General features: G+C 37.3%; 1 protein-coding gene and 1 long non-coding RNA gene across 8 annotated transcripts; both read right to left on the minus strand.

Annotated features, from left to right (window-relative positions):
* Positions 1-61: 61 nt before the first annotated feature.
* LOC122059622 lies at positions 62-13929 on the minus strand. 7 transcript variants are annotated; one of them, XM_042622529.1, is made up of 9 exons: positions 13777-13909; positions 13539-13597; positions 13346-13446; positions 13138-13206; positions 12843-13013; positions 12398-12568; positions 12065-12274; positions 1594-1682; positions 62-1115 (listed from the first exon to the last, which is right to left on the minus strand). In XM_042622529.1, the coding sequence occupies exons 3-9, from the start codon at positions 13428-13430 to the stop codon at positions 387-389; spliced, it is 1524 nt and encodes a 507-aa protein (XP_042478463.1). In that variant the 5' UTR covers positions 13431-13446; positions 13539-13597; positions 13777-13909; the 3' UTR covers positions 62-386. The 7 variants fall into 7 exon arrangements, with proteins under 7 accessions (XP_042478463.1, XP_042478460.1, XP_042478461.1 ...); XM_042622526.1 differs by lacking the exon at positions 13539-13597 and having other exon boundaries at positions 13777-13929; XM_042622527.1 differs by having other exon boundaries at positions 13539-13911.
* On the minus strand, positions 6404-12058 carry LOC122059623. The gene is made up of 2 exons (XR_006134094.1): positions 9589-12058; positions 6404-9464 (listed from the first exon to the last, which is right to left on the minus strand). It is a non-coding gene; the product is annotated as an uncharacterized LOC122059623 (long non-coding RNA).
* Positions 13930-22690: the final 8761 nt, after the last annotated feature.

Raw genomic sequence — 22690 nt, forward strand, 5'->3', positions numbered from 1 at the left:
ATAATACTTGAGGAAGAAGAGAACAAATAAAAATGATGTTGATGTGGGAAAATTAGTGATATAAGGCAAAAAATTTAATTCTGCATTGCTCAACTCAGCCTTGGACTCAGTTTCAATAGATCCTACTGGGACATTTCAATATACCTTCATGAGTATTAAAGATGGAGGTGTATCAGAACACAGTAAGTCTAGTACTATCCCCATCAAAAAAAGATGCAATTTCAAATAACACTGCATAGTACATACTACCTAGAGAGAGTACAAAAACCTATGACACCAACCCACACTTAGAACATTCATAGAAATCTCCAGGTTTGTTCACCCATGAGGAGCCACAAGGGTGAGTTGGAGAGTCAGGTTAGAGCTGTGATTGAATTTCAGCTCACTCAGAAATGGAATGCATCTTCAGACCCATACTTGCTCCTGATATTGAAATGATCAAACTTTGGATCACCATAGTCAACTGACTTGATCTCCACAGGTTTCGGTTCAGTTCCTGTGGCTCCAAAAACCACCTCCCCACTCCTCTCTCGATGGCGGTGCCTGATTCTTTCTTTCTGGCTTTTAGAACCAAACTGGCCATATGGAGGAACCTCAGCTGATCCAGTTCTTTCTTTCAGGCTTTTAGAACCAAACTGGCTATATGGAGGAACCTCAGCTGATCCATAGAATTCTGCATATTCTTGTCGCTTTGAAGACCGATGCTTGCTTGATAAAGAAGCATCCCTTGGAGCTGCTGATTTACTCTTTTGGAGCTTATGTTGTGTATAACCATCACCACTTGCATTTGGAGATGGGGAATGCCGTGTTTCAGAAAGAGGAGTAGCACTTCTATGCTTTTGTACCAATGGAGGTTCATCAGCTCCATCCTCAGGCATTACAAGAGAGTCTTTAAGTGGAGTAAGATCACCCTTGGACTTCCTGGTCCTAAGACTGACAGGTATGAAGTAAAGAAAGATGCTACCCAGTGCTTCCATTGCAAGTTTAAACAAATCAATTACAAGATTTCCAAAAGATGGCCATCTGGCATCCGGCTCCTCTTTCAGGCTCTCTACAATAAGACTGGGTTTCTCGGTGGTGGCTTGACCTTTTAGATCACCCTCTGAGGTTTGTTGCTGCATTAATAGATGCAAGATTTAAACATTTTGAGTGAAGATAAAGGAAGAGTAACCAGGTAAAATGTACATTTTTGTTGAAACAGCTTGCATCTTGAGCTACCATGACAATGTTCATGATTTCAATGGATCCTTAAAAATATACTTAGTACACATTCATGGTATAAAGGCTAACCAAATTTAGTGAAATTCAGAGTTGATGGTCACAGTAGTAGGAACAGTAAAGATTGTTTAACCCACCCAGAGCCCACCCAAAAAAAAAAAAACGGAAGTAGAGATGGTTGGTTGACAAAAAAGAAAAAACAGAAGTAGAGATGGTTGGTTGACAAATACAGATTTGGGGTCCCAACAGTCCCAAACCATCGATAACTTACAAAGCTTTTGGCTGTTGTGATATTTCTCAGAAATAAGTGAGCAAATATTTGCTCAGTTTTAGAAGAAATTGATAAAGAGAGAAATAGCAAAATGTGAAACTTACTGATCTTGAGAAGACAGAAAGTCCAAATCCCTGATGAAGCATGCATGATAGATATCCAACCAATACAGCACCAATAACAAGCATAACATCTGCAAGGAAGGATCAAAGTGAAATATCAATTAGCATTTAATTAAGACCTACAGCAGGACTAGACAATCAGGGTTTCAGTTGATTTGGTTTTTGTTCTTAATGGATAAGCTTTCCATGATAAAGACACCAAGGGTATAGAAGTCAAGGACAAAAGCTCAAGCATCTGACCATATTGTGTACATCGTTTTTGCATAATACTAGCCATGAACTAACTCAACTACAATGCTTGGGCCAGAGATAGTAAAAAAGATCAACTTACTCTTTTTTTTTCCACTAAAAGATCAGATTATATTGAAAAAATAAAGAAGGAAAAAGAATATACATCAAGCTATATCAAATGGAGAAACCCAGCCAGGTACAATCACATAGCGAGAATGACACCCCACCTTCGGCATTGCTATCAACAAGGGTTACAAACATCAACAATGACATCTAAATCTAGGTTTATCCATAGTGTCAGATGCTATTTCATCCTTCATGTGCCTAGGAAAGTCAACCACCACAGAGGAGACTCCTGTTTTCACTGCTTTTTTTGTCAAATAATCCGCTGCCGGATTTGCTTCCCTGGAAGAGTGAAATCTTCCAGGAAATTGAATCAAGGTGTGGCTTTAAAGATTGCCAAGAATGCATCACAAACCAAGGGATTATCTTGTTTTGAATAGATATAACCACCACCACAGAGTCGGCTTCAATCCAAAGGCGCTCCACACCCAACTCTTTAGCATGCTGAATTCTTTGTAATATACCTTCAAACTCGGCTACAAAGTTTGTATTATTTCCCAAAAAAGAAGGGAAGGAATACAATACAAAACCAGAGTGGTCACAAAAGATCCCTACAGCGCCTGCCCCTACCTGGATTCCCCAAAGAGTATACATCCGTATTTAATTTAATCCAATTTAGATCAACTTACTCATCAATTATAACTCATGTCACGATCAATCAAGGAGGAAATGAGACACTGAGCGCTCAAGTTTGCAATCCCACTCCACAGGAGAAAAAAATTGTTTGTTTCTGCTTCTGATTCGCATGACCAATGTGGAATCGTAGAGAGCAAGAATGAATAAGTGGGTTCCTCCATGTAAGCACATGCCATTTCAATCAATTACAATATCTGATCCACCTAATTTTGTTTCCACCAGTCCTATTATTTCCTCCAAGTTGCTGATTTCTTCAGTTCTCACTATTTCCCAGGATGACCTGACCATGAAACTTCTAAAGAGTAACAAGAGTCACTCATTCAACATCATTCTCACTCTTATCTAATTCTTTTGACGGTCTCAAGTCTCTGTTAACTTGCTAACCAATAGGAAACGGGGCCAAGGTAGAAAAGACCGAAGTGCTTACATATTTGGGAACACCATTTACTAAATGGTGAGAACACTTTTAGGCTACATAGGACAGACACAACTGGCAGCATCTGAAATGGAAAAATGCTGTAAGAAAGTGAGCTTTAAAAACTGATGCATAGCCATGTCAGTATATGTACACTATAATCATGTTTTTTTCCCGTAGGCAACCAACTAGGTTTGAATATACTCACAATTCCTCTTGACGCCAAGACGTAATTATGAGCTTAGAAGTTAAACCACGAGCAAAAAGTTCCACTTAAAAGAAGAAATAATTTCAACAGAGGATCTCAAAAGGCTATCAGTAACATTAGTTCCTTTCAATTAGGTGGTTCAGATGCTAACTGCACCACACCGTTTTTAAACCATTATTTGATTGAATCGAAAGAATGTCTTTCTGATAATTGAGAGGAGGTAAACCTACTAAATTTTGTAGTAATCAAACTTCAGGTTAGGTTGTGAGGTATAAACTAATACCATAGGTCCATAGAATTTCATTGATTTTAAGGTTCTTCATTCCTAAAATAAATTTTTTGCATAACCTTCTGTCACAAATCAAAGTATCTAGAATCTTTGAACTCCTCGAGAAAACAGGCAAAAAATTTAGAACAATCTTATGAAGAAGGTACATTTCGTTTCACAAAGTGCAAAAGTGTTATTCTCCAATGCTTTAATGAAAGAACTGCTGCATGGAAATTCAATAAAAACCTCCTCTTTTTATTAAGATCAATGTGCAAAATCAGCTTCAAAATTCACCACCACCACCACCCACCCAAAAAAATAAATTTGAAACATGAGTTTGCAAAGATTGCAAGAAAGAGCCTGATTGATCCCCCCAAAACTCCCTCTTTTGCATTTTAGTATAAAATATAGGGCCATTACAAGTAGCCAACTAAATAAAACTGCTATTCAGATCATAAATGACTATAGTGATGAACTCAATAAAGCCACCAACCTATGTTAACGGTACATGGCAAAAGGGTACTGTTAACAGTCCATTTCTTGCATCCTTATTGGCTTAGAAGAAGTGCCGAACATGGTTACAGCTCATAATTTGAAGTGTCCAGGTAATAGATCCACCAACACACAAAAACTGCAATGCTAGCAAGTTCATATAGTCATATGTGAAATGAAGATCTAGGTAGCATGAATAACCATGTCAGCTTTCTAGGTTACCTTAAGATAGCATAGCTGCTCTACACTAACGTAATCATAAAAGAAAAACCCTTATTTGTGTGATTGTCACAACTACTAGTACATTCTCCCTCTTGGCCATGCATCTTGCTTCCTCTAATCCATATCTCAGATTCTCAGGATGAGATTTCATCTTCAAATTTCTTCACAGCTGAAGTACAGAAAACTAACACCACCTATTTTGGCTAGTTTTAGACATTTCACTGGTACTTAGGAGTGCTAAGACACCTCAACTCAACTGAACTCGACTCAGCCTTATCTCTACTAAATGGGGTTGGCCACATGGATCCTATTCCAAGACACCTAGTAAAAGGAAAAGAAAAAACAAAAGAAATAGCTATACAGTTGCCTACTCTTTCCCTGTACTAACCTTTCTTTTTGATAATTTAACTGGTTGGAGCTACTGATATCCCTTTACTTGATTTCCTCCATGTCAAGATGCTTAGGGTCTGTTTGACTCAGTAGCTCGACCGTATTCGTGCATAAGAGCTAATCCAACCACTAAGTAATTTTGAAGTGTGTGTTACCCAAAAAACAAGGTTTCCCTTTTCTAGGACTAACGAAAAATCATCTCAAAAGCTCCCTTCCTCATCACCTTTCTCATCAGTGCAAGATCCAAACCCTCTTCCCCTACAAGATGTGGTAAATGTCAGCAAAAGGTGGGTTCACTTAAATGTTAATAGGAGAAAGAAGGAAAGACAAGCTCCTGGAAAACAACAGACTTGATCCACACCCTAGGTAAACTGTTAAAAAGTCCAAAAGTCAAATGGTGCTTGAAACTCAAACTCTTACTCTCAGTGATGCAGTTCAAAAGAAAAAGAAGGCCAGCAGCAAACCAGGCCATTGGACTAGACCAAGAATGGTCAAATATGTTTAATTGAGTGTTGAACATAGTTTTTAAGGCGCTGCTAAGGCAACCCTTGATGCGGTCTAAAGATGGTAAGGCAGTGCTCCGCCTTATGTGAAGTGGCGCCTTATGGGTTTTTTTTTTGTAAACACATTTTAAAATTACTTAATGAAAATTCCAAATATAGATTTTTTATTGATAGGTATATGATTTTGTTAACACTTGAGATGTATGGAATCAGCTTTGCTCCACCAAAAATAACCAAAACAAACAAAACAAAAACACGATTCACAAACAGGGTTTGGATTTTGTCAAGGGTTTTAAAAAAGGGCTTTGAGAAGTAATCAAGGAACAAGGAAGAACCACTGATCTAGGCGACCATTTTGCTTCGGCAGCGGTGAGCTTCATTCTTCTTTGACAAGAGTAGAAATATAGTGGATGACCTTAGGGCTTAGGCACTCATTTTGGCATCATAGAGGTAAGTATAATAAATACTTGTATTTTTTATGTCTTCTTTTCTTTATATTTATAATTTTGTTTCATAATTATGTATTTATATTATATGTTAATACGTTATGATGATGATGATTGAATATTGATGATTGATGATTAATGAAGATGAACTTAGTTTATTCACTTTATTGATTTGTTTTCTTAATGAATATCTTACATTGGTATGAATATGAACATTTAATATTTATTTAACATATGAGTAATAGGATTCAACTAGGATTTGAGCCAAATAGATTGGTTTTATAAAAAAAATTACACAGGAACGCTTTAGTCAATAAGGCGGCACTTTATGCCCGCCTTATCGCTAAGGTGCTCCGAAAGACCCTCAAACACCTCCGTCGCCTTACTTCCTTAAAAACTATGGTGTCCAATATGTGTTATATGGGCCATAGGTGAGTATCTTTTGGTTTACTATAGTAATGGGCCATGTCTAAAAGCCCAAATATTAGGGATGTAAGGCCTATACGGGAGTAGTGTTAGATCTATTTTAGTAAGTGTTCTTTATTTGACTAGTTTTTTGAGAAGGCTGGATAGATGTCCAACATTCCAGCCCCTAATTCATTGAAATTATAAATAAAGAGTAGGGGATCACACTACTTCCAATGATTCGAGTCATTGAGAAATTTGGCTTTTGCCTCTTTGGGTCAGTGGTGAAGCTGTCCTTATAATGGTGATGCAGCTCCAGCCCTGTTCTGGTGATTCAAGAGAGGGATTTGTGGTGATGCCATTACCACAGGATTTTGGTGGTGATTTTAAGGTCATATCCCTTCCCTTTCTCTAATTTTCTTCTTATTCTATCTTCTTTATCACTTCTTTTTCTTCAGTTCATAGGGTCAGTTTCTGAGTTTTTACATCCTACCAAGTAAGAACAACCATTGCTGATTCAGTTCAGTACTTGCTCTTCTAATCTCGATGGCAATCTATACTGATTCACTGGTTCATTCACTTCACATCTGACTTCTATCCTGGGTTTCGCTTTGTCCTCGGTTCAGGCTACCATAGAGGTTCTGGAGTCTTATTTGACCAGCAACACTGATTCCTTAGCTACCTGTGTGTACTGTACTCACAAACCTGCTGAACTGAAGTCACTTACTACCGTGCCAATAGATTCACAGTCCAGTTACCAAATTTCTCAGTTTCCATTCTTATATCCGAGTTTTTCTAATTTGTTTTTCTTCTACTTCTTCATAGCTCTGATACCATGAAACAAAATCAAATAAACCAGAATCTATGAAAAATAAGAGAAGAAAAGAACCTAGAGAGAGAAAGAGAGGACAATAAGATGGAGGAAGGATGGAGGAAGGAGAGAATGAGCAAGAAGAACGATAGAATCATAATGAGTAGTTTCTATCATGGACTAGCCCTCTTCTTATATTATATAAGTAAACTACTCTTAGTAGGAAACCTATTAAGAGTCCAAGTCTAATTACGATAAAGGCAACTAACTAAAAGCAGACTACAACTCAGCATTATCCCATTATCTCTCAGTACACTTCAACAGTTACTAAGGAAATGGAATCCATTTTTCCATAAGAGGTTGGATGGAGAACAAGCAACCATTCCATCAGTAACACCTACAATTACTCACTTATATAAGGATTTTCTCGTCAATTGCTAATTATGTTTTAAAGTTTCTATTTTTTGATCACCAATGTTCAAGGTTAGCCAAAATTTCACGAAATATTTTGGTTCGCAAGATGTCAAAATGAAATTCCATGCGACAAATACAAAGTGCAAGGTTTTGGTTGAAGCTTCGGTGATATGTGTAGTTTCAATATTGTTTCAACCGAAAAGATGCAAACTTTAATATAAAATGTATAGCTTCAAACAAAATGGGTTAAAATTTCAACTCATTTCATTGGTTTCACTGCTTTCGACTGAAAGGCTTGTGAAAACTTGGTTTTCTGTTAGTTTTTGCCAAATCAATCTATAAAGTGTGGAACAAGTTGTTGGGAAATAGTGGAAAGCATCAACAGTGACGATTTGCTGCATTTGTGAAATTTTTGCATAAGATTTAAAGTTGAAGGCATATCACTTTTCCCATAAATTATGTCAAACACCAAGGTGCCCTTCAAATTTTTATGTGTCAAACACCAAGGCAGATCTATGACTTCACGGAATCGGATTTAATTTTTAGTATGCAAATTTTTATTATTTCCTTTTTTTTTTTTCAAAAGAAAAAAAATTGATTTTCTTGTGTATAGTGTATACTACCAACTAAGTTCTAGTTGTGTTTAATTTTTACAATCTAAGAGTTGCACTATGTTTAGAAGACCTAAAATAGGATTTCCTGGCCATTTGGGCCTCGAAACCATCCTTGAAAACCGTCCAGGCCAAAATTTTGTGGTAGATGGCAGTAAGGGCAAGAGGTCTTAGGCTAAGAATTTTACACCAAATCCAGGAAGCGTTAGAAGGAATGGGGGAAGTCCAAAGGGAGTTATGAGAAAGCAGAGAGGAGTAGAGATGCTATGCTGCTTGGACAAAATTTTCTAAATGAGCTTCAGGATGCCCATAGAGTTGACCTCTTTGATTCTTCTGATACCAAGACCTCCTTCGGTCTTGGGCAGACATACCTTTTTCCAAGACAGAGGATGGAGAAACTTGGAAGAGTCAAACCCTTTCAGAGGAAGAAGCAGAAGAGACCTTCAATGGATTTGATAGTAGAAGAAGGAAGGACAAAGATCCCAGACCAATCGAGGTAGAGAGATTGGAGGACAGATTTGATTAGAATGAGACGCCCAACATAGGAAAGAAGCTTTCCTTTCCAGAGTTGGAGCCTCTTTCGAAGGAGATCAAGCATAGGTGAGCAATGATGGGCAGAGAGCCTAGAGGAGATGAGAGGGAGGCCCAGATATTTGACAGATAAAGAGCCCAAGGAGAAGCCAGTGGTGCCGAGGAGATGGGATTGGGCCTCAGCAGAGACACCAGAGAGGCAAAGGTCAGATTTGAGAAGGTTTATGCGGAGGCCCGAGAGGGATTCAAAGGAGTGGAGGGAGGATATAATGGCAGAGATAGAGAGGGGGTCAGCTTTAGAGAAGATCATAATGTCATAAGCAAAGGCCAGGTGGGAGAGACAGAGGGATTTACATTTAGGGATAGGGGAGATGAGGTGGAGATCAGTGGCCGACTGGATGGAACAAGACAAGACTTCAAGAGAGAGAAAAGAGAAAGGGGGGAATAGATACAAGAGTAGATCCAGTGGACAAAGGAAGGAGGGAAGGACATCTGGAGCATGACTTTGGCAATGAAATCCCAACTGATAGAATATTTTGGTTCCGAGTATGGTCAAAACCTCGCACCTTGCTGATCACTGCCATATCACCAGATCCATATGGATCTCAGCCAAACTTTAAAGGATTATTCCTCTCCTCTATAGTGCTACTCAACCAGGTTTTCAAGGCCATCAGATTAGTCCATCTCAAGTTATTAAAAATCTCACCATTCTGGTCCTAAGATTATGTCCTATGATCCCTACCTGTGGTTTGCATCTGAACTGACTTTTATGTTAACCAGGTTGCATTACTCAGTCTATACTTGAATGTATGGAAGGATCCCTAAAGTTATTAAATAAAGGGAACAACAGAAAGGGTCGGGGTGTGGCAACCAAGCTAATAACAGATTCTCAAATTTATCAAAACTCAAACAAGAATTTTTTTACCCCGCAAGTCTTATCTCACCTGAATATCATCCAATCCACCCAGGTAAAATGTAAAAAAATTCCATAGTGGCATAGGACTTGACTTCTTACCATCAGCATGCCCAACAAGAAAATGTGCTACCACATCAAAGCATGGCAACACATCTTAGTAATAGGCTTGTTAGCTGATCATAGAGCACCAACCTTTGACTCGGTTCTTCTCTGAAGGTTAGGTCAAGTAGCCTTCCACCGACTCAACGGATGGAGAGAAGCGTGCAAACAGTGAGTTGAGGGAAGGATGAAAGATCTCTGAAGTGTTCTCAAATATATTCAAACAAGAAAATTTTTTTTTCAAGTCTTATCTCACCTGAATGTCAACCAATCCATTCAACACCAAGTTCATAAGTACTTCGTCAGGTTCTGGAAACATATTACTAAGTACATTGTACATTACATGTTAAAAAGGAAAAAGGATTAGCAATTAAGGATTGGTGGCTCTTGGTTACGATCAAAATGCTATATAGTATCATAACAAAGGCATCTTAAATATAAAAGCAAAATAATATATGCCAAATATTTATGAATCACAAACACAATGTAATCAGCATAGTTGTCAAGGCATCACCTAGGTGTTCAAGCTCTTTCTTGGGTCCAAGGCGACTGCACGCCTTGTTGACATTTCATGAGTTTACGTTGATTTTTATTATTTTTATTATTTTTATGAGTATGCTTATATTATATCCTCGGATTGTTTATTATATGTTGGCTTTCTCATATTAGGTCATTCCCAGCATAATTATATCATATTGCATTGATATGGCTTCAATGTTTTAATGTAAGCAATTATGATTGCTATATTACATATTGTCATAAACTACATGCCTATGAAGCCTAGGCAAATGCCTTGTCACCTAGGCGCCCCTACAACGCGTTGGGTCACCTAGTCGCCGGGACAACTATGGGTAATCAGACATCCCCCCCCAAAAAAAAGAAAGTAGAAAAGAATCCTGTCCATCTAACATTTCCCACGCCCAGAGTCAGCTGGGTGTGAAAGGACCCAGCAGACCCTGCGTGCGCTTGGTATTTTCACGCCCAGCTGTGTCTGGGAATGGGAATGTTAGACGGATAGGGTTACCTTGCCCCAAAAAAATAGCCAAACAGATTATGTAATTTATAGGCACTAGTAATAACTAGCTCAATTTAGACTTGAGGCAGAAGTGTGAATCAGTATTTAGTGATTCATGTTGCCCAAGTAGGGACAGTCCCTGCTTAAGCGTAAAAGTTTGAATTTCTGTTAATGGCTTGATACATGATATTATACACAGAAGATGAGAATGAACTTGAACTGATAAGCCCAATATTCATTTTCCCTATTCCACTGTGGTCTTTCAATTGCGATGAAATGTGTCCCTCAAAACAGAGATTTGGATTGTAGCTCTATCAGTATAACTAATTTGAAGAGTTCAGAAACAGCTAAAAAATGCACAGTAGATGCCTAGCTTCAATATTTGGAGCAAACTTGGGTTAATGACCAACACTGTTAAGAATCTACTCTTCATAATCCCAACACTAGCTAATTCATGTGTCAAGGACCATATCAATAAAATTAGACTCTCGCTAGAACCGCAACCCCCAATGAATCTTGAAACAAGCCGTACTCAAATTCACGTGCAGGTTGAATTACCCAGGTATAACTTAGCCTCCCTAATTGGTAAAAATGGTCAAATGTGGCTTACAAGGACTTCTATTACTTGCTATAACACACTAAGACACTATATAGGAACATCAACAGTGGATTATCAGCCTATAAATCTCTTTTAATTAATGTTAATGTCTTTGGTGTTCCTAGCAGTTCTGGCTACACATCCAATTCCACATGTCCACCACAAAAGGCCATATCATATCTTCCTTTGAACTGTCTGCCTTGCATGGTTTAAAGTATCTCCGATACAATACGATAGCTTCCGATATGTATCTTATATTTAGCTGATCGATATGGCAACCGATACTAATACTTTAATCCTTGATCTTTAGCATATCTTAGCGTATCTATGATACGATACGATGCCCTCCAATTTAGCCAACCGATATGGCAGACCAACACCGATACTTTAATCCTTGTTGCCTTATACTTTTTTGTCTCTCCCACTTTACAAGACAACCCTTCTCAACAGTACTGAATGACGACGACTTCCTTTATCCATCTCAACCTGTTCTTCCTTATTTTATCACTTTTTGGAGGTACACCTAGATTCAACTAGAAGCACTAACTACTTATTTTATTTCCTAGTTTGTCACTCATTTATCTCAACATCAAAGCAAAACTCACTAAATGGATATATCTATTGATTGTCACTAAATGAACCTAGTTTGCCACTCATTTATGTCAATAACGATTGGATCTCAAGATTCTCCTGTCAAATTTTGCAAGAGTCTAATTAGCATGTGAAGCTTGCAAGGCACTCAAAAATATCATCACACATTGCTTGTCAGTTCATTTAATTTTGAACTTAAGCACTGCATTTATGCATATCTTTTAGCTGACATTATAGTTCCAAGTCTAATATATATATTTTTTTTTTCAGTCTCGGTATGCCTAGACTTTAGTCATGTACATCATTTTTATTTATAATTCATTCATTTGCTGATCCTTGGCCGAAAAAAATCATAAATTTATAGCAAATGAAGAAAAACATAAATTACTCCCCTTGTGAAGAGCAATATATTTTGTATAACTGTGGATATGTTTCTAGTATCTTTTGTTAAGCTGAGTAAGAGGAAGTTCATGTTCCTTTTAACACATATTAGGGAATAACTAATGACAAAAATTCCAAGGTCCAAACCTGTAGTAGAAATGGAGTTATACTGGTAATCACAATCCTCTTGTTGGAGAGAGATTTGCCGAATAGCAGCATTTCCTCTATCAACAACCAACAAGGAACAAGTACGCCCATCATACACCACATCAAAATCACTCGAGAATTTTGCATCTTCACTGGGGCCATCCCTATACCCTGCGACATTTGATTTTCCCCCAGCAATCGTTTTAACACCTGCAAACAGTTACCAAACTTACATAACCTTTCTATAGAGGACAACACCCACAAGACTAGAAAATCCACTGCTTTCCTTCATGACCATATCTAAACCAGTTATCATTAAGGGGCAACAAAAACCTGCTTCTCCTATCTTTCTGATGGCTAGATTTGAGGTATCTGCAACATATACATTCCCTTTGTCATCCATGGTAACACCCTTTGGATGATTAAATCGAGCATCACTCGGTTTCCCGTCAACATGCCCAGAGTAACCTTTAAATGACCCAGCAACCAATCTTGCCCTGCTATCTGCAAAACCAAACCCCCATATCTAAAATGTTATAAAGAAAATGTATGTCTGGCAGCCATGTATGTATAAAATGAATATCCAGCTGACCCATTCAGTAAAAACTGTTACGCAGTAGACTAAAAAGTGTTTGATCATAAGAATAATAAGAAGACACAACCTGACGCCTCAAACACAGAACGAAGCTGTAATTGCTCAGAATTATAAACAATCACCATGGACAGAGCAAGAAAAAATTAAGTAACACTGTAAAGGCAGAAAGAACAGCAGGCCTACACTGTGATAGAGGCGGAGTTATCCGAACTATGTTGCTATTAACAGCATCGACAGCAAAGAGTTCGCCCTCATGGGAGACCCTGATGGAATACGGCACAACCCCCAGCTCATTTCCCTCCACGACAGTCTCAACCAAATACCCATTCTCAAACTGAACAACATTTCCATCTGCTGAAAAAACCCCAAAAGAGACAAACAAACACATGCATACTCAGTTTGGCAAAGTACCCATTAAAATATAAGCAAACCAGTCATCTGGGTTCAGCAAATATCACCAATCTCTCTTTCCAATTACCTGTTTGGGGTGTTTTTGGGGAAGACCTCGTCCATTTGAGAAAGGAAGACAAGTGTTTTATCAAGGGTCCTGAGGAAAAATAAAACAGAGATCGAAACAAAACAAAACAAAACAGAAGAATATAAAATGGCAGAAAAGTAGCTTGTGGATTAGCAGAACAGATCAAGAAAAATGTGAGAGAAGGGGGGAGTGGCTTGAGAATAATAACCTGCGGGAGCAGCTTCAGCTCGAAAGTGAACGATGTAGAAACTGAAGAGTACTAAGAAGATAGTGAAAACCCAAGAATTTCTCATGACGCTCTCTTCAATTCTAACAACCGAAAAAAGAAGCTGTATAAGCAGATTTCAAAAGGGTTTATCTCCAAGAATCTCAGTAGACTTGAAATGAACGCGAAAACAAACAATGTTCAGGATCAGCATATGGGTTCATTGGGTTTCATTGTCTGGTAGCTGAAGAAGTTCTGCTAGATTGGCAGACTGAGAGAATATTAGAATCAGAATGAAAATTTTTCACTCGAAAGAAATAATCTTTTTCTCAAGCTAAAAAGAAATGCTTTCACATAGAATCTGATGGACAAGAACCAAGCAAAAGGGCTGCTCTTTTCAAATTAATGTGATTCCATTAGACCATTACTACTACCTTCTACCGATAAAAGCACTACAGAGAAAACAGAAATCTCCACTTCACTTTCAGTAACAGTGCAAGGCTGTAATCCCTTTTTGCTTTTCGACGATGTTCTTCAGTGATTAATCACACGGACTTCCACCCAAAAAAATAATAATAATAAAGAAAATCACACGGACTGCCTTTAAGACATTCGTATTATGATTCAAAGATGCGATTAAGATTTAAGAACTGGATTTTTCGCGGAACAGTGGTCCATTGGTCTTTTCCTTTCTTGTTTTGTGTAAGATAGTGATTGGCCAGAACTCAGAAGACCCAAATCCCGGACAACTTTGTTGAACGCATCACGCATATGACACTCCAAGCACATGCAACGTTGTGATTCAAATCACTGGCACCTTATACGTGGTTTCAACATATGAGAGAGATAAATCTCGTAGTTCCAGTGTCTACCGCATCCGTAAAGGTGTTAATAATCGGTTTGATTCAGGTGTAGATGGTTCGATTTGGTTCAGTGTAAGATTTTATAGATAAAATTAAAATCGAATTATAAAATCATTTATAAACGGTTTCAGATTAAATGATTTTCTTATATTTTTTTATTTTTTATCTAAACGAATTTTTTTAGTTAAATAGACGTAAATTGTAACATATAAACTTAATATTTAATGACTTAAACTTCTTAATCGGTTTAACATTTTATTTAAATAGTTATTAATGGTTTTAATTTTAAAATTAAAATCGAACCATTTAATAAGCGATTTTACAATTTGATTCAATTTTGATAAATGATTTTGGTTTTAAATTCATATCTTTATCCCATGGGTAGCAGCATTAACTAGTTGAGGTTGGCGCATGAAGGTCTGAAGATCGACTCTGGTTACATGTGTGTGCGGATGTGTGGATGTGTGTGAGTGTGCGTCAGGTGTGTGTTCCCTCCCCTTAGGAGTAGGCGTTGGTCTAAAAGAAAAAAGTTGATTAATAGTTGTTCAAACTTAAAATTTCTTTTGGATGACCAATGAATCAAATATTATGATTTTAACATTTGATTCATATTGTGGGACACGTGAAGTGGGGGACGTAAAAGATAAATCTGCTTTTTGAACAATTTGAATCGTAATTTAAACCATTTGAATCGTAAGAGAGTCAAGATCGACCATCCTATCAAAATGGCAAAGCAAGGCCCCACTTAAATAATAAGATAAAAATAAAGATTTTTCTCTGGAAAAATTACGTTATTATCCATTATTAGGTTTGCTTTCACAAAAATATTCACATTATGTTTGGGTCAACAGATTTAGACAAGACGAGTTTGGGTATTACAAATATACCCATAATAGTATTTGTCGTATACTTTTTATTGTATGCCTACTAGTTGGGACATCTATATCTTTTTCTTTTTTTCTTTTTTTCCTTTTTTCTTAACAGACATCGTCACCTTGGTCGACACCATGTCTCCTACGATAAGCCAACCTGCAAGAACATCCAACGCACCCTCAACTATCTCGTATGCTCTGCCGACCCTAGTGATTACCTTTTCACTATCTCGTCTGCTTCGTCAACCATTGAAATTACCTCTCGTCCACTACAGCGGCCATAGAACCATATACCAAACCCACGACAGGTTACACCTTCCCGTTGCTACTCCCCCAAAAACCCACCCTCTGCCTTCAGATTGTGCAACCTCCACTCCCTATGGTTGACTACGAAGGGATCCTCCTTGTAAGTGAACATGACTTTCAAAACCCTTGTGACAAGGAATAGGTTGATCATCAACACCGTTGCAAATCCAAAGATCGGGAAACCCAACTACATGAAGACCTGAACAAAAAAAAAAACAGAACATGGCAGAGAGAGACAGTAGGAGCAGGGAAAACTAAATCAACAGGAAAACAAACCATAAATAAATCAGAGGTCGCCATTTTGACTCGTCTGTCGCAGCACCAACATCGTTTGCTTTACTGCTACAATTCTCTATCGAGGTCGCAACCTCCAACCAGGAGCCATCTCGCCTCACCTATCGCACCTTTCGCCACCATCGCCTCACTCGTCGTAAGCCTCTGTCGACGTCAGCCTCACCACAACCCCATCGCCTCACCCATTAGAGAGAGAGAGAGATAACTAGTTTATTATAGAGGGTTTCTCTCACTATTCTTTCCTTTGCCTTCCGTCCACTTTTCAATTGAATCTAGAGAGCTTACATTGTAGGAAGAAGAAGAGGAAGAGGCAGTGGTGTGGGGCCGAGTCGTGTTGAAAGAAGAAGAACGAGCAGCAGCAGCAGCAGCAGCAAAAGAAAAGGAAGTGGAGGGTGGAGGTTCCTGGGGTGGGTTGGGTTGGTTTGCAACAGGGGGTGGAGGCGGTGGTGCTGTAGAAAGAAGGAAAAGAGGAAGTGGTAGGTGGAGTTGCAGGAGGAAGAAGAAGAAGAAGAAGGGATGGGTGGGTCCAGGGGCAAGAGGAAGAAACGACTACCTTTTGTTGGAAACGGACGTTTTAGATCCGATTAGAGAAAACTAAAACAAAATCGCAAAAAGTACAACTGATTGCAGGAGAATACATGCCTGATTCGTAGGCATACGATAAAAGGCGTAAACACTATTTTGGATATATTTGTAATACCTAAACTCATTTTGTGTAAATCTGTTGAACCAAACATAATGTGGATACTTTTGTAAAAGCAAACCCAGTAGTGGGTAATCATGTAATTTTTCTTTTATCTCTGAACTAAATAGAACAAAATTGAACTCTATATTTCTGTTTAGAGCAGAGATTCCATTATTGAAAGACTTTAGAGAAAAGAGAAAACAGATGACTCGCTAAACCTGATCCAATCCTAGATCAAACGGCCTCTGTTTCCACAAGCAAAACCAACCTAATTATGTTTTTTTTTTTGTTATAATAGGTAAGGAGAAATTTATTCATTATGAGTTATTATTCTATTACCATAATTGATTTCTTTATGAATAGATAATAAACATAAACTACGCGAAACGGACCCTATATCGTGTTGAACATGTATATTCAGAGTTACAAGACATCTGAATTCACAAATTGGATAAAGACCAATCTACCATACATGACAAAAATAGGGCCTTCGGGCTAAAGAGTTGACTATGTTAAATCGTTTTGAACATGTATACTCAGAGTTACAAGACATTGGAATTCACGAAGTGGGTAAAGGCCAATATACCCTACAAGACAAGAATAAGGCTTTTCGAATAGAGAGTCAACTATGTTATTACTTTCATTGGGATTATGGTTTGGCTTGTCAAGTGTTCTTTTCATTTTAAATTAATGCCACTACTTTATAAGCATGTTTGATCAGTTTTATGTATAAAAAAGAACGGCCAACTACTAGGTAGTGTAGACATTGAATTTTGTCACCCCCCGACGATGATGACACAAGAAGAATTAGATGTTGGACATTTTAAACTTGGAGAATTTTCAAACTTAGAGTAGAAAATGATCATTTTTTTCCTATAAACTTTAAAGAGAAAATGTTTTCAAAAATTAGAATTTGATGTTGTGGATTATTGTTGATTGTCCCCTCAAGTCGGACATTACACTTTGATATGAGAATTATGCGAATCGACGCCCAATTCTCTCTTTCATTATATTATCCGGTCCCTACTTTATGCATATTTTTGTAAAGGTCCTCGGTCGAGACTACAATCGTGTCTCACATCATTAAATAGTGCTCGGACTGAGCTTTCTAACGATATATTACATGTCGAATTCTGGCTAACGGTTTGAAAGATATGACCCCCGAAAGTTGACTCCAAAGTTCGGTATCAGATTCCATTCCGAACAACCAATGAGTGCCACATGGCACCCAAATCCCTTTGTCTAAAAGCAAGCCTTTTTGGACAATTCTCTCTAATTTTTTAGTCCCACATCGGAAATAAGAGAGAATTGTATCAAGTCTCAAGGCTATAAGTATAGCCCTTACTCTCTTCCAAAAAGGGGAAGAGAAAAAAAAATTGAGAATTTCGGAGAGAGGATGGCCCCATCAAGGTTTTGGCTAACTTCTTCCCTCTAAAATCAAATATTCTCCAAGTCTAAAAGTTTAGCATATTAATCATTCCTTGAGCCGGGAGATCTAGTCCGATTCGATTCGATTTGGGACTTAAAGCACAAGGGTTATCTCCCCTTGTTTATTGATTAAAGTCTGGTTTAAGGTATTTTTCTTCTCCCAATTGTAATTTAAAACTAGTTTATCTGATTTAATAGATTAGGTTTAATTAGTTTCAATTCGGTTTAATGTGATTTATTAGATATAAATTGGTTTATTCCGATTCAATTATGTGTATTTAGGATTAATTGGTTCATTTAGATTAATTAGGTTTAATTTGCTTTAATTTGGTTTAGTATGGTTTATTAAACGTGAATTAGTTGATTCCGGTTCAATTGGGTTTATCTTGCTTTAATGGGTTCAATATAGTTTGATTTGGGTCATTGGGTCCAATCCATTGTTTTTGCTAATTTGTTTTATTTTTATTTTAATTTGTTTTGTTTTCTTTTATTGTTATATCTTTATTCAATTAATCGGTTTCATTTGTGGCTTAATATACTCACTTAATAAGTAAGTTTGATTTGATCTATTTTTGATTTATTTTTGTTCTATAGACATAAACCCTTAGATTAGGATCTCAAGCCCTAATCTCTTCCCCCATCTCTTCTTCCTTTATTTCTTCTTTTCCCTGTAGTAGAAAATCAGCCACCTCCCTCCTCTTCTTCTCCTTCCCTTCTCCATGGCTGCCACCTCCCATTTCTTCTTCCAAACCTGCAACCCTTTCCTTCTTTTTCTTCTTCTTCTTCTTCTCTTCTTTTCTCTTTTACCATGGCCGAACCCTCTCCACCCCCTTCTCCTTCATTTCTTTTTCCTTAACCGAACCTGCAACTCACCTCTTCTCCTTCTCTCATTCTTCTTTTTTCTCTTCTGTTTCCTTGCTGCTGCAACTGCTAACCAGTCCCACCGAACCTCCTTTCTCTTCTTCTTCTTCTCCTTCTTCTCTTCTTTTTTCTTTTACTATGGCCGAACCCTCTCCACCCCCTTCTTCTTCTTTTCTTTTTCCTTAACCGAACCTGCAACTCACCTCTTCTCCTTCTCTCATTCTTCTTTTTCTCTTCTGTTTTCTTGCTGCTGCAACTGCTAACCAGTCCCACCAAACCTCCTTTCTCTTTTTCTTCTTCTTCTTCTTCTTCTCTTCTTTTCTCTTTTACCATGGCCGAATCCTCTCCACCCCCTTCTCCTTCCTTTCTTTTTCCTTAACCGAACCTGAATCCATCTTCTCCTCCTTTTTCTTTCTACTGAAACCCCCCGAACCTTCCTCCTCTCTTGTAACTTAGCAACCACCATTCATCTACCTCCCATCTTCTTCTCCTTCCCTCATTCTTCTTCTTCTCTTTTTTTTCCCTGCTGCTGTAACTACCAATCAGTCCCACCGAACGTTCTTCTTCTTCTTCTTTTGAACCTCCTTAACATTCTTTTATTTTCTTGTTTTTTGTTATTTCTTTAATTTGCTGATTAAATAGTCCATATTTGTAATACCCACAACCTGTTATTTCATTTATGTTTTCTATGTGGAGTCTTCCCCTCCTTTTGTTCTTTATTTTTCTTTTATCCATTTTGGTTTGATTTCCCCTCCTTTTGTTTTTTTATTTTTCTTTTATCCATTTTGGTTTGATTTCACGTCTGTAATGTATCAAGTCCTAGAACTTAGGGTTGGGATTCCCCTAATTTTAAAATTTAAAATCAAATGATTTCATTTTATTTCCCTCTAAATAATGTATGGGACGTAGTCTAGGGCGTATGTTAGCAAGGGCGTGGCTACCCCCCCCCCCAATCGGCTCGTAGCATTAGATGCGTTTCTTGGATTCTTGGGTTGATAAAATGAACCCGTTTCGGTCCATTTCTTTTTATCTCAAATAGTGGGTCCCTTTAGAATTAATTGTGTAATTAATTTAGATTTTTATATCTTGCCATATTGATAATCATTAGATTTAGATATATTAGTCAATGTCATGTTTGCCATGCTTCGTGTTTATTAACATATTTTTTATACTTGATGATTCTTTTTTTTTTTTTGTTTAAATCAATTCATTTTTCTCATGCATGTAAGTCAATATTTTATCCACTTCTCACTTACATCACCACATGGGACATTTACAACCATTGTATATTTAATAGATAGATTCCATTTCCTTAAATTGAGGTAGTTAATTAAATAATTATTTCAATATTTAATTAAATAAAGTCTTAACTCATTAGATTCATTAGGGTTCATAATGCATTTAATTGACTCTTAAAATTTGGTTTTAATTGTTTAAATTATTAGATTGATTAGGTTTTCCAAAACTTCCATCTGAAATAGTTAGATTTGGGTAGTTTTTACCATTCAATTCAAGTTTTGTCTTTCTTTAAAAATCTTTTTACCTATTAGATTAATAGATTAATTAGGATTGCAATAATTCATTTTACAAATCATTAGGGATTAGGATTAATCATTTTGATTAATTCAATTTAGGATCTCACAAATTCATTGATCATCCATCTAGTCAGGCTCAATTATTCGAATTAGTTTAATTTAGGGTTTCATAAGTTGCTAAACTAATCCTAGGTTTAGGCTTATTTCATTAGCTTAATCTAAAACTCATAATACATCAATTAAATCATTTAGGGTTTTTAATTTTTAATTAGCGTAATCATTTCATTATTTGCATCATAACCTAGCTAGCAAAATTTAGACACTTGGTTTAAGGTTTTCACATGCCATGCTTAGATACTTAATTTAGGATTTTCAGTGACCTAGATTTAGGACTAGTTAGTAGGGTACAAACAAATTTTAGTCAAATAAAAAGAGACTGGCCTTAAGGCCGGGCAGACTGGGTGCCTAACACCTTCTCAGTCTGTCACTTGACACTTGTCCAAAATTTTGGTGTAAACCAGTTTTATCCATCAGAGTCATTAATCTCTCTCCCTTGATTGGGGGAGACATTTATGGGTCCTAGACCCTTTCTAGGTGGTGAATCCCTTTTACCCATAACGTGTATCCTCCCTTGGCATTTGATGACTAGGGGATAATATCTCATTAGGGTCGAACCCTAGCGTGTGTATCCACGTTACGCGCTATATCGTGACCCGACAGAGGTCCGTGATACCTACAGGTAGTAATGGAGCAACTTCACCATTGCACCAAATTATCTAATGAGCAAATGACTACAAATTTTTGAGAAAGAGCTGTAATATACTAAGGCACAGTTCTAAGACCTAAAAACCAAGGGATCCAGCTTTTCATGAGACACCTTATTCAATAATTGACAATCGACAATGGGGTTTAATTAAGGGACAATTTCCTAAATCTGTCAGATTAAAACAATAATTACAAAACAATTAAATTTACAAGAAAAGTAGGTGCAGAACAAAGTCTAACGTACTTGTTTTGTAATTTATTTTCTTATCTAGTAGACTAGGCAAATTTCCAAATCGATAATCAAAGATTTACTAATTTCATTGGATAATTTTACCCTACTTTTAAAGGAGAGAGAATTTTGTCTGCTTGTGTGGCTTCTGCTCAGGTGTGCAGGCCAATGGAAGCCATGTGGGCATGGTCAATGCTCCCGTGCGACCTCCCATTGTCTCCGTGTCGGGGCAAGAGCTGCACAAATGGATAAGGTTCCTTTGCCCTATCTTCAAGGACTCAGTTTTTATGCACATACCATGTACATACACAATCTTCAACCATTTGGGGTTGAGGGTTGGGGGTTGGGGGTAGAAAGTGTTTTTATATATCCCCCTCTCCCCTCATTTAAGGATTGAAGGCACGACTGTGTTTGTACATAATCATGCATAAAACATTTTGTCTATCTTTAAATTCGTTTTCTTTAATAGATGAATAAGAATTTAATATTGCAAAGCTTTTTCTTTATAAAAAATATAATAAAAAAAATTAATTTGATTTATATTCTATTTATTTGACATATTTATCTTTGGAGAAAGTTTTTTGAACCGTCAATGGTTGTACTTTACTGCTATTATTTACGAATGATCAATAATATCCCCACCCCTTGCGCGATACCTACTTAATGCCATCCGAAGGCCTCATCCAAGGAACTATGGTTAAAGGAAACCTTGCTCTTCTATCTTTTACAGGTATTTAATACAATTTTACACCTTATTTATATTTAATGTATAAATTAAAATTTCAGACCTGCACATAACATAGGCCGCGATGGGGTGCACTCTTGGTCTCTCTTCTCTTATGTTGTGAATACTCTCTTTGGTCCCCTCGTGGGTCTTCTCTAGCCCATTAGTGGGCCATCCCCTCTTACACAAAATAAATACAAGTTAAATTTAAGATTGGTTTGGGGTAAGAAATCATTGCTTGGTTGCATGACTCCGCACTAGCACGGGGACCAACAAGAGTGCATGAGGCGTCAACATGAATAAGAATTTTTTTTTAATGGGATTGGGTGGTAATTTCATGAGCCCTATGTCTCGATGCAGGAGGCCACATCACCTCGTAACTTTCTTTGTCCCAGTTTATAAACAGATGAAGAAGTGTTGATTTATTTGGTTACAAAAAGAAAAGTGTTTATTTCAATTCACTTTGGTAAATTTTTAATCTTATGGGGATAAAGAGTTATACCCTAGTACAGTAGACGCCCAAACATAGTAGGGTGTGGAAAGACTATGTTGCCCTGCCCACCATGCATTGAAAATGATCTCGCCCTCTAACATGAGCTTGTGTCAATAGAGTCATAGTTAGTAAAATCACGTGTTATACAACATATTCGAAAATTTAGGCTTTTTTTTTTTTTGGGGTCATATGATACAAAAAATCAAGGATTTAGTTATCGGTATCAATAAGGATCGATATGTATCGATCACTTTTGCCCTTGCTTTTAAAAAAAATATATTTTTTTTACTGTT

Source organism: Macadamia integrifolia, chromosome 13, assembly GCF_013358625.1.
Source record: "Macadamia integrifolia cultivar HAES 741 chromosome 13, SCU_Mint_v3, whole genome shotgun sequence".
In the NCBI taxonomy this organism is placed as follows: domain Eukaryota; kingdom Viridiplantae; phylum Streptophyta; class Magnoliopsida; order Proteales; family Proteaceae; genus Macadamia; species Macadamia integrifolia.